This window comes from Hibiscus syriacus, unplaced genomic scaffold, assembly GCF_006381635.1.
Source record: "Hibiscus syriacus cultivar Baekdansim isolate YM2019G1 unplaced genomic scaffold, ASM638163v2 tig00116973_pilon, whole genome shotgun sequence".
NCBI lineage: Eukaryota > Viridiplantae > Streptophyta > Magnoliopsida > Malvales > Malvaceae > Hibiscus > Hibiscus syriacus.
Genome location: NW_024063497.1, coordinates 366,483 through 379,741, shown reverse-complemented (window position 1 = coordinate 379,741; position 13,259 = coordinate 366,483). Strand labels below are relative to the sequence as shown.

General features: G+C 31.9%; 1 protein-coding gene across 1 annotated transcript; it reads left to right on the top strand.

Moving 5' to 3' along the window:
• Positions 1-3,410: 3,410 nt before the first annotated feature.
• LOC120192203 (GTP-binding nuclear protein Ran1B-like) lies at positions 3,411-5,548 on the top strand. The gene is made up of 8 exons (XM_039195026.1): positions 3,411-3,565; positions 3,695-3,764; positions 4,061-4,117; positions 4,244-4,361; positions 4,544-4,633; positions 4,710-4,889; positions 4,971-5,048; positions 5,144-5,548. Exons 1-8 carry the CDS (start codon positions 3,563-3,565, stop codon positions 5,211-5,213), a joined length of 666 nt encoding a protein of 221 aa, XP_039050957.1. The 5' UTR covers positions 3,411-3,562; the 3' UTR covers positions 5,214-5,548.
• The last annotated feature ends 7,711 nt before the right edge of the window (positions 5,549-13,259 follow it).

Genomic DNA, 13,259 nt, shown 5'->3' with positions numbered 1-13,259 from the left:
AAAGTGGTTGACTTTGACCAATAATTTAAATTTTCGAAAAGTCATACTTTATGTTTTTCGACGTCTTGATTCCGATTCCGCAATCCGTTTGGCCAAATTCAAACCCGAAATCCTCCAAATTGATAGTCAAACCCTGAAAATACTTATATACTTAAAAATTTTAGCTTTGAACAATTAAGTAATATTTGGGGCTGATAAATTATTATTATTTGAAGGTATAAGAGACTTTCCGGATCGTTCGACAGCTCGACCCAATTCTTCTAGATCAGTTAAACCACGTTCAAAAACTGTAGCAGAGCGTGATGAAACCAACAATCAGTAAATCTACTATTTGAACCTATTATCGAGGTGTGTTCCCTAATTATTACTGAACTGTTTTATTGGTTTTAATATGAGGTACACTGAGTTCTTTGGTTACTGTTTTATTGATGCACCAATTTAATGTGATGATTTATGGAATTTGTGTTACGGTGCAATTGAACTTTTGGATTGAATTACAATAGTATAGCTTTGATCAAGCTAATAAACAGAATGGGCCTAATGTGACTCTTGGGGCCCCAAGATACATTAGGTTGGCTTCCCTTGCTGTGTGCTTAGGGTAAGCTATATGGACTTGGACTTACGAGCTTAAGGATACAAGCTATAAAGCTTATCCTTAGGTTGTCTTTCTTTTTGCTGTGTGCTTAGAGTAAGCTATATGGAAAAATAGTTTTGGAAATTACTGATGGTGTACAAGAAAAGAGTTTAAACTATGAATTTCAAAAGTTAAACTCTTTTATGAATTTATGAGATTTACTGGACTATGATTTGTTTAATGTACCTATTGTGATTTTAAGGTAATATTGGGACACATTGAGCCTAGCTCACCTTTCGAAAATGTTTTCCCCCTTTCAAATACTGTTGGTTAGATACATCGGTTCGAGCACTTGGAGGATCAACATATCTCTTGAAGTATATCTGATTGTAATGTTTTATCTTGCTAGTTGACTTTATTTTGGTGACATGGACCTTATTTTAAAGTATTGTATTTTATGATGATGACACTTTTGCTATTACTGTTTGGTTTATCATGATTTTGATTTTGAATACCTGTTTTAAATTAATTTTTTACTTATTGGTATTATATTTACAAGTTGGGTTTTGATAGTATAATTTATTTCATGATATTTATAATGTGATTTTACATTGATTGAATAACGGTTTCAGAAAATGTTTTTAAGAATTATGTATGTGATCCACTAGACTTAATCGAAACGCATAGGCCAACTCTAGGGGTTACAAGAATAACATCTGAAAAACGAAACCCAGATATCAAAATCACCCAAAAAGGGAAAAATGATAGAGATTCTTCGACTTACTTAAAGGGAGAACAGGGACATAGACTAAAGGGACTAGGAACTTGAAAGGGGGTCCTTTGTTTTGCCTCCTAAAAACAACTTTCCTGCGAATACGTAGAAAAAGTTTATTGCTAGAATTAAAAAGCAGAAACAGAAAATTGACGACATATAGCCGAAAAAGATGTGGAAAAAAATGGAGAATTGTTTTAAAAGACTTACGGATTAGAGTGGTCGGAAGGGGTGGCCATGGAGGGGTTTGAATAAAATGATTATTTAGAGAGGGATTTGGGATGAGATACGTTCAGCGGGAAGTGAAGATGGCGGGTTTAGCCTTTGATCTGGATCAAATTATTGAGCACCATATATAATATAAATTATCGTCTGTCCTTTTCTTCTTTGGTATCGCCCACCTTTTAAGAGGATGGTTTAGGGATAATAATATAATTGTAAGAAACGTTTAATTTTATCATTTTACTTAAATTAAATTTTGTTATATTGACGAATGTAAAATTAAATATAATTTATGTGTTTATAATAATATAACTTAAATTTTCAAATATGAAGAAAAAATATTTTTAAAAGGTATACCACGTCGATGGTGATTTTCAGAAAACACATATAGTATGATTTATTTCGATTTATGTGTCACTTAAAAGAATTAAAATGGTATATTAGATTATTAAATTAAAAAAAAGGAAAAATGTAAGTGAAATTCGTTTGAAATAAAAAAGAATGTTTTGTATGTGTCAAAAATATGTGTTAACACGAATATAATTAAATAATAATAACAAATTTAAACACTTGAAAAATCAATATCTAATTAATATGGTATTTGATAATACAAATATCACATTAGTAAGATATTAGTTTTTTCCCCACTTTTTTACAGATTTTTTTCCTTTTTGTGATAGAATTTTTTCATTGTTTAAATGTATTTTTTAATTAATTACTGATGTTCGATCTATTAACTGGGTACTGCAAAGGCAAAGATAACCTTTCCAACCCAATTTGCTTCATTCTTACAATGCTAGAGTTCGAACCCTTACATTACTTAAGGAATTTATTGACTCATCCTGTTATACCAACTGGTTGTTAAAATATATTTTTTAAGCATTCATTCATAAAATTATTAAAAATAATATTTATACACATATGTATTATTGCTTGATTTGTTTCGTGTTTGTGTTAACATATGTTTTTATCATGTATGGTGTAAGTTTTTTTGAATTCATTTGTTTTTTATTGTTATATATTATTCGAAACTAAATAAATGTACGCTTTATCGGTTTTGTCTTGCAATAATTGTATTATAGAAGCGAAAAACGTTTCAATCAATCGCATCTTTTAAAAGATTTAAGTGTGGTATGAGTGTACGAATTAATTTATTTAAGTGGTTAAATAAATCATTGATATTTTTAGAGATTATAAGTTCGAACACCAACAATTGCAAAAAATGATTAGACGTTCAATATCAAATGATTAAGAGTATTTAGAACATGTACTACTTTACTAATCATCATCTTTAGCTTATTAAAAAAATATCATATGATTAAAATAAATTTAATCAATCAGGTTTTTTCAGAATTTTAAAAAATAATGCTAATTTGATTAATAAGTAAAGATAAGTATAATTTTGATATTTAATCTTATATAATATATATTTGAATATTTTGATACAATGCTTATTTACCTAGATTCTTCTCCACCTATAAATCCATGATATGAACGCTTAAGCATGATCGATCTTACATTCTCCTATATATTCTACAATAACAATATTAGTAGAATTAAACTTAATGGATAAAACGGTATATTTGAATAAAATAACCTTAGAATTAAACATGGGCTCGTAATGGCATTTTTTTTAAATGCCCAAAATAACATTTACTAAATTACCGTCTACTCCCTCAAACTTTTTTAAAAAGAGACAGCAGCGCGGCATAAAAGAAGTGGACCCCAAGGGATGAAAGATCGGACGGCGACGAGGATTTAGATGATGGGAGATAATGGTGGAGATTAACCTAATCCAACGGCACAGAGAGTTGCGTCAATTTAAAGGCTGGGCCTAAGACTAAAGAGCTTTAAGACTCCCAAAAGCCCCCACTGTTATAAAACTCTTAGCTATCGCCGTCTCCCAATTCATTCGCACTCCGATCCCTCTGCTTTCGCCAAACAAACGCAGGATTTGCAGATTCCTTTCTCTTCCCTTAGTTGCTTAGCAATCGATGGTGAAGCCCTAGATCTCTCTCTCATTCTTTTTATTTTTATCTTTTTGTTGTTCCGATATCTTAACTACAATACAGTGTTTTAGTTTCGAGATAGATCTTGATTTCTTTCGTTATTGATTCGTGGTGCAGGCTTTGGCTAACCAGCAAACTGTTGATTATCCGAGCTTCAAGCTCGTCATCGTTGGCGATGGAGGAACTGGTAATTTCAGTGTCCTTTTTTCGTAGATTCGACTTACTAGAATTTTTTTTCCTACGCAATTAAATGGTTGGAAGTTCGAACTGTCGATGCTAGTAGCTACAGATTTTGAATGAAAAATATATGTTACGTGGATATATAGTGTGATTATACTTTTTCATTTTCAAGGCTTTTGATCGGTATACATTTTAACACTAATAAAATTGTTTACTCTTGAATATATTGATTTTTTCTCAAGCTTTTTGATTTAATTATAAAAGCTTTGTCAAGAGGCATCTAACTTCGTGTGATGGGTGCAGGAAAGACAACCTTTGTCAAGAGGCATCTAACTGGAGAGTTTGAGAAGAAATACGAGCGTAGGTGTTTTAACGAACTTCAGGTTTTTTGGATGTTGGTCTTGTTTGATGTTTGAGCTGTTTGAACAAATTGAGCGGCTTGGTACTGATCTTTATTCGAATGTTTTTATCATTTTGAATGTACAGCAACCATCGGGGTGGAGGTTCACCCATTGGACTTCTTCACTAACTGTGGGAAAATCCGTTTTTACTGCTGGGATACTGCTGGACAAGAGAAGTTCGGTGGTCTCAGAGATGGATACTAGTAAGTGATGTTAATGCTTGCATCCGATTCTGTTAATTGTTGAATTATCATATTAACTTGAAGGTGTGCTTTTTTTAGATGGGGTTTTGGATTGCACTTTTAATTCTCTGTACCATTGGCTTAGATCACAACTTTCATTGCATTGTTGAGTATTTTGTAATTTTTCTTATTATGTGTTCCAGCATCCATGGTCAATGTGCCATTATTATGTTTGACGTTACTGCCCGGTTGACATACAAGAATGTTCCTACATGGCATCGTGATCTTTGCAGGTGTGTTGAGATTCCTCTCCTGTTTATGGTTCATGTGTAGCAGTTTTATGTATTAATGTTGTTTTTGCTAATGCAGGGTGTGTGAGAATATTCCAATTGTTCTCTGTGGAAACAAGGTTGATGTAAAGAACAGGCAGGTCAAGGCAAAGCAAGTCACCTTCCACAGGAAGAAGAACCTGCAGTATTATGAAATTTCTGCCAAGAGCAACTACAATTTTGAGAAGCCCTTCTTGTACCTTGCCAGAAAGCTTGCCGGGTAATAAAGCATTGCTTTGTTACCTAATGTTCAATGCCAATGTCAATGTCGGTTAATATTATGTTGTTTTAATGATTTCAGTGATCCTAATCTTCACTTTGTGGAGTCTCCTGCTCTTGCTCCTCCTGAAGTTCACATTGACTTGGCTGCCCAGCAACAGTATGATAATCTTTGGGAGTCTTGATCATTGTTTTATTATTTGTGTTACTTGGATTATGAGCACATTTATTAACATGTTTTGTTTTTGATTCTAGGCATGAAGCTGAGCTTGCAGCGGCAGCTAGTCAGCCTCTTCCGGATGACGACGACGACGCATTTGAATAGAGGAGATTTCAGTGCCAGAGAGAGCTTTCAACATGTTCTGCCTGCTTTTTCATTATCACCCCATTTGGATTTGTGTTATCATCAAAAAAAATTCAGAGCTTGAGCAGAAATGGGTATGGGTGTTGTCAGCTCGTTGAGGAGAGGAGATTAGTAGTTTTAGAAATTTTTGGATATAATTGTTGTTATTGTGGATCTTTGATCGTTGTTTGTTTCTGACTTTTCTGTTTATTGTTGGTGTTGTGGATTTTGCCGTTGGTAAAATCCTTATGCGAAAGTTCTATATGTTTTGAATATGAAATTCTTGATAAGAATATTACAATTCTCATTTGCTCTGATTTTCTTTGGACGATAAATTGATGAGCGTTGGACCGATCTTATTTGCTCTATTCCTATGTGAGATTGGAATAATAAAAGATTGTGTGGTCGAGCCCTGTGGTGTTGTTCATTTAAACTCATTGTGTAACTGTGTTTGTATTTTTGGCTGATTAGGAATCTCATCTGGCATGTCGAAAGCAGGTTATGGTTTATAAACCATGATGATGATATAACACCTCAAAAATATTTCAATCTAATTTTCCCGAATCCTATGATTTTTACTCATTCTTAATTTTGTGAAAATCATAATAAGCTTAGTAAGATATACATGATCCGAGATTAGGAACTCGTATATATAAATTCTTCAAGTTAGATGAACGATGTGATGAGATACAAATACAGCTTTGAGAAGTCAAAAGCATCGTCCGACACACGAACTCTGCCACCCAACATTACCTTATGTCATCGTCCCTACGGGTGTGGCATGACTCATAAGGCATGCACGTCAGTCTAATCAATGACAGCCGCTCTCTTTTATCCCTTGCTTTCGCCATCATGTTTCCACATTGTGGGTGGGCTCCATTACAACATATTCTCAGTCCCTATACGCTATATATTTGAAATTTAGTCACTATGCGTCAGTTTATTTACGGTTTTATGCAAACGGCTAACAAAGTAGATAGGTTTCTTCTTTAATGTCCTTTGTGCTCTCTTCCTCATATGCATGCAATGTATATATGTAGAACAATTTTGTAATATTTGATGAAATTTTAATTATTTACTGTTAGTATGTTGTTATAATTGTTAATGATAATAATGAAATATATTTGTTAATTTCAATAACCCTAAACCTAAACATTCTTCAAAGGGAGGCATGCATATTCATGGAAAGCCGTGTAACATTAAGGTTTTACCCATGCATGGTGCAAAGATCAAGCTGCCCTTGCCATTTTCTAATAGTAGGGACGAAAATAAAAGGTAAACTACAATAAATTATGTTTAAACGATCGTTTTGATCCCTAAACTTTTAAAATTTATAAAATTATCATTATATTGTTTCAAAAACAATAACTTTGATGTTGTAATAATTGTTTTGGTTCATTGAATAACTATAACTATAAATAATTAATTCATATTTTTCTTATCGAAGAAGATAATTCATTTATTCTCATATCTTCACTAAAAAAAGCTAATTAATTATTAAGATGATGCTATTATGCTTAACGAGTACGGATGAGTAGTGTTAATGATGATCACCATTAAATTAATTTATAAAATGTTAAATTATAAAGTACTAAACGTATAATTATAAATTAGTTAAAATATAAATGTAATTTAATTTAATTAAAATATAATATAATATTTATGAAACATTCGTTTTTAGGGTAAACTATACCATTAGCCACCTAACTATTTACCCCTTTTACTTTAACCACTGATTTTTCAATTTTGTCAATCGAGTCACCTAACTATTTAAATCTCACCAATCAAGCCATCTGCCGTTAAATATTAACGGAGAAGATGACATGGTAGTTAATAAAATTTGTATAATTACACATTTAGTCATCATTACTTACAAATTATATTAATTTGTTCCTAACTTTTATTTAATTCAATAAATTTAATCCTCAATACGATGGTGAAATATGCCACTGTGTGATTGGATTTTTTTTAATATTTTTAATAAAATTTCTATCGAATCAAATGGTATCACGTGTCACCAATTGAATGAATGAAAAATAAATTAAATCAATAACTGCAGTTAGTGGGGTTTAAACTTGGGACTCAAGCCGAAAACTATGTGCCCTAACTACTAAGCTAGACCACTAAATTAGTTTAGTATACATAACATAATCTATATAATTTATAATATATTTAATGGTAACAAATGATCTTATAAGGACCCAAACATGAAATAATTGAATAGTATGAATATATATATATAAACATATATTATAATTGATTAATAAATGATTGTGTTCTATTTATATTTTAAATCACATTTAATGCAAAAATTAAAATAAAAGTAAATTTAATATCCAAGTGTCATTTTACATATTTTAAATTAATAAATTATCCTCATTATTCTAATTTTATTGAACTAAAATGTATCACATCTTATATTTTAAAATATTATAACATCGATCGGATTCTAATCTTATTTAACAACTCTATATTAAAATAGACCAATTCAATAAAATTAAGTTTAAAATTCTCTTCAAATATATAATGAATAAATAATAAAATATAAAATTCTTACTCTAACCGGGATATAAACAAATCAATGCATAAGTTAAAATGTTTACTACGATATGCCCTCAACTATTAGAAAAATTCTAAGTCAACGAAGCTCTTCGTTATATTTCAATTATAATATATTAAAATTATTTTTATTTTATTTTTTCATTAAAATGATTTAAAATATAAATAAAATACATTCACATATTAATTAGTTATAATATTTGTGTGTGTATATATATATATCATATTATCGTATTATTCAATTATTTCATGTTGGTGTTCTTATTAGGTCATATTTCCTTTTTTTTATTGCCATTAACTATATATATATTATGTCGTGATAAGTTTGTCATTTGAATGGTGTAGCCTATTGGTTGGGACATTTGCTTTTCTCCTCATGTCTTGGGTTCAAACCCCACCAGTAGCGGTTATTGATTTAATTTATTTTCTATTCATTCAATTGGTAAAACGTGACATCATTTGATAGTTAGGTGACTCGATTAACAAAATTGAAAAAATGGTTGTTAAAGTAAAAGGATAAATAGTTAGATAGTCAATGATATAGTTTACCATAAAAACTATTTTTTATAAATATTTTATTTTAATTAAATTACATTTAGATTTTTAACTAATTTATAATTATATGTTTAGTACTTTATAATTTAACATTTTATAAATTAATTTAATAATACTCATTGTTAACTGTATTCATCTACGATGGCTTCCTCGCCCATGTAGGGTGCTGGAAAAAAAAATTCCCCATATAGAGCTCTAACCAAATTATTTCTTGAACTGGGGTGTTTGCTACAGTGACCTCATTGGTCGCCAAGTCCTCCATAGGTCGCTAAGTGATTCATAGGTCACCGTGTGCTCCTGGAGACCTATGGAGGTCGTCGTGTGCTCCTGGAGACCTATGGTGGTCACTGCAACAATCACCCTACTTAAACAAATAATTGTTTGACTGCACTATGTGAATTTTTTTTTTTCCATTCCATTATTCAACTACTATTGCCCATCTACGCTCAACGAGCGTTAGAATTTTTCTCATTATTAGTATGATAAACATTCAAAGCCCCATTCTGCCAACTAAAAGTAACCTAATAACCCGCAACGAATATGTTCTTCTCAATCATATCATAGACTCCATCCCCCATGCGCAAGTAGCCATTCCCAGCTCTCTCCAGTTTCACCGCGAAGACACGCTCGGTTTTCACGTCAAAAGCTACGATTTGAGTATAATCTCCGACTGTAGCGAGACTTGCTATATGTCTGGGTGACATGTATGGCTTAATGAATGCATCGACGTCGCACTTATTCAGATGTAGTTGTGATGTAGTTGTCCTCGACGGACATCACTCCCCGAAACTATTTTCTGGAAATTTGGCTCCACGTTGTTACTGCCTCCGCTTGACGATGCTCGAGGCATGATTGTGTTGTGCTTGTGTTCTACATGTTTTATGTGTAGGGTTTTATAGGGTAGGAAAAGTGATGACTGAATCTACTTTGGCAGATTCAATCAATGTTTCTTTCCTTTTTTTTTATGTTTGCTTGTATCATAAAATCTTTGATTTTTTTTCTTTTAGATTGATAACGTAAGTTTCAAGAGTTTCCATATTCTTTTTGCATGTATTCAAAACCCTAAAATTGCATTGATTATTCACAATCTTTCAAGATTTCTTACTTTCGCGTTTGCAATATTCTACTTTTCAAAACTTTTTTTTTCTTTTTAATAGGATGCAAATAATATACAATTCAAAAAAAATAGTGATATTTAATAATGTCTAAATTAGATTGCAAAGCATAATAATAAAATTTACCCCTTACCGTTTCACAGAATAATTACTTTAAGTCTATTTTTTAAATACTTTAACCTTCAACAATTTATTTTTTAATCAAAATAATTTTTTATATGAAAATCATTGGTTGCCTAAGGATCAACATTTATCGGTGATATCATATTGTCACGTGTTTAATTATTGATATAATATATGTCACACCATCGCTTTTGATGATGTAACATATACCACATCATCACTTAATGCAACATAACGTATGTCATGTCATCAATTAAATACATATGAAAATATTATACCAACAACAAACGTTGATTATTAGTTAAAAATTATTTTCATTAGAAAGAGAGCCATTTTAACCAAAACTAAAACGTTGAGGATTAAATTGTTTTAAACAAGTGATACACAATATGACTATTAAGACAAATGTTAGGACGGTTTTTACATTATACCTAAAATAAAAACGGCGAAATCTCCTATATATAAGAAACTAAATATTTATGAAACGAAGAGAGAGAGCTGAGCAAATGGCCTCCAGCCTCCAACATACCGACAAGAGCTTTTGGTGGTACAAGGGTAAGATGATTTTTCTATCGAATTTTAAGAATAAATTTTAGTATTATGTTAAATTAAATCGGGTTAAAGTAAAACAGAATGTGGAAAACCTTGATTATTATATCAATGAAAAAAAAAACTATTCCACAACTATATATTTGAATATCATTTGATATATTTAAATGATCCTACACCTTAAAATATATAACCCTAAATCTTAAATAAAATATGGTAACTTTGTTTTGATCTGAACCCTTATAACTAAAATGGTATTTTTAACGTTCAACTCTTGAATTTATCACTTTCTTTCATATATAAATTAATTTTATCACATATTAAAACTTGATTTATCATATATCCAAAATAATAATAATGAACACCTTGCTTATAGTTTAATCCCAAATGTCCGAAAATGCTTGGTTCATATCTCAGTTTTAATTATTATTATTTTAAGTTTTTTTTTCCTTAATATATGTCAGCGATTTACTTTAATTCAATTAGTATTGTCAAGATCAAATATGTTAACGCTTAATATATTTTGATTTATGTATAGGGATGAATCTGAATATTATAGACATTGCTGCCAAGTTTGCTGTAGGCACATCAACTACTCAGTTCCATCGCATGCATGTTGTGGATAAGCTTGTCAATGCCTCAGGCTTCACTATAAGCATCAATGCAGCTTTATATATATATATATATATATCTCAGTTTTGTGAGTGAACTAAAGCAGCTTTCAGGTGTACCTGTTCCAAAAATACAATTCGCGGCACATAAGAACAACTGTATCAATAAGAATGGTGTCGGAATAGGATCCAACAGAGCCAGTTAATGTAAAGACAAAGCTTGAACAAGCAAGATATGTGGATAGTGCAAGTGAACGGGCCGTGACACAATAACACACCCGAGAAGTATGACATATTAACAACTTATTACTTCCTAATTTTGTACTTCTGAAAACTAATAGGGTAGCTGTTGCCATGAATGCAAAAAATGTATATCACTACATATAGCATCTAAAACATAATATTACAATAGAAGAAAAATGCAAGCACAAGATTGTAAAGACTTCAATAGGTTAGCGTAGTGACCCAAGCAAATAACCTGGAAAAAAGGGGAGAAAGAAACTGAATGAAAGAATAAAATCTAGTGTAAAAGGAAGATGAAAAAGAGACAACAGGACAGCACGACAGAGATGAAACCATCCTCGAGAAGGGGGCCAGAAATTCGGAGGGAAGACAACATAAAACTCTGCACTCATCAGTGCCATTTCAACATCCAAAAATAGAAAGTAGTTTGGCTGGATAATTGGATTTATACCGTCTAGGATTAGTTCCCACATTTTCTTCTAGAATTGAGCTCCTTCAAAACATACGCATACAATCCAAGCAAGTCCAACAAAAATAGACTGGATGATTTCCATTTTAAAGTACCAGTCACGCAGCTAAGATCGTCTAAACAACTACCACGTGTTCTTGCTGTAGGTATGCTAGACGGCCTCCGAGTAACTAAAATAGAAAAATAAGTGATCTCTACATTTCTCACAACAAAGTGTACAAGTAGCAGATTGCACCAATGATCCAAGATTGCTAACCAGGCTATCAAAGAAAATTTCGGCACACGCATACAGAACAGATCAACTTATTCCAAGGCAACTTTAGTCATTTGTTCCTCCATCAGTTTCAAGTATCAGCAGATACAAAAGTTCCCAGAGCTTTGCCAGTTAACTCCAGCTGCAGCAGTTTGTAGCAATCTCCCTCAATTTCAAGATTCTGTTTAAACTGTAACTGCATATCTAGGAGTCTTAATTGGTCAATATCCAAGCAAATTTAACGAATATGCTAAAATCCAAGCAACCAAAATGGATCCAGAAGTAGAAAAAAGAGCCCATATATGTTTCAAAAACAAGCAATGTTCCAGACTAATACTCTTTCTTCATGCTAAGGATACCAGAAGATACCATCTCATATTGCACTTTTTGCAGATCTCTCTTATTTCTTTCCATATAAAAGCAGAATGCATTTGATTCAGCTTGTGGATAATCCTCCCTGGCAAGATGAATAATGAACAGAAATTTCGAATACTAAATACCCTACACATTGTATTGATTGTAATTAGTTTCATTAGGGTAAGACGACATCATTACTAAAACAAGCATGACTTGTATGATGAGAAACACCCTGTAGACAATTTTCACGGTAAAAGGAATAATTCAGCAGCGATGCATATCTCTAAGGAAGCAACAGCCAACGGGAAATGCTATCATGTCACATTCAATTTTCCTTGTGCATGTAACTGAACAGGCAAATCCGGCGCAGTGGCTCACAGAAAAGATCTAGTGCCAATTGTATGTATTTCAAGTAATGAATGGTTTGTTAAAAGTCAAAGATGGGGGGCAGCGTTGGGGCGTTAAAAATCAACAAAGGGATTTTTTATTAAAAATGTAATAGGATTAATTATATTTTAGTCCATGCATACTTTATGATATTTACAAGATTAGTCCCTAAACTTCAATTATAAATACTCTTACCCATTTAGCTTCAAAATCATCACAAATCATTTCTTTTTTCCACTACTAAATAGTTTAGAGAGCTTTCTTGTGAGTTGTGAGTGTTTTGTAAACACCTGTAAATTTTCTCTCTTTAGTAAAAGATTTGCAGCAGTCCGGAGACGTAGGAAAAATTGGTTGAACTCCGTTATCAATTTCGGGTATTATTTTTTCGCTTTTATTTCGCATTCTCACTAATCTGATTATAGGGAAATTACTTGTTTATTTTCCAACAACTGGCATCAGAACTTTTGGTGGTAAATTTTGTCGGTTTTTCTGCAAGGTTACTATTCATTACTATTCACTTGAATAGTGAATTTCGTGAATAGTAAAATTTTGTCGGTGATATGAATTTGTCGACGGAGGTGTTCTAATACACGGTGGTTCGCAGAAATTGTCAGAAACGATCCAAACAAGGCCAGATTCGAGTGGGAGCGATGACTGTAGATGAAGGGAATGTGAAAATTTAGAAGTTCGATGGTGCGGATTTTGGCTTTTGGAAGATGCAAATTGAAGATTTTCTGTACCAGAAAAATCTATATCAACCTCTCTCAGGAAAGCAACCAGAGGGCATGAAAAATGAAGAGTGGCTCT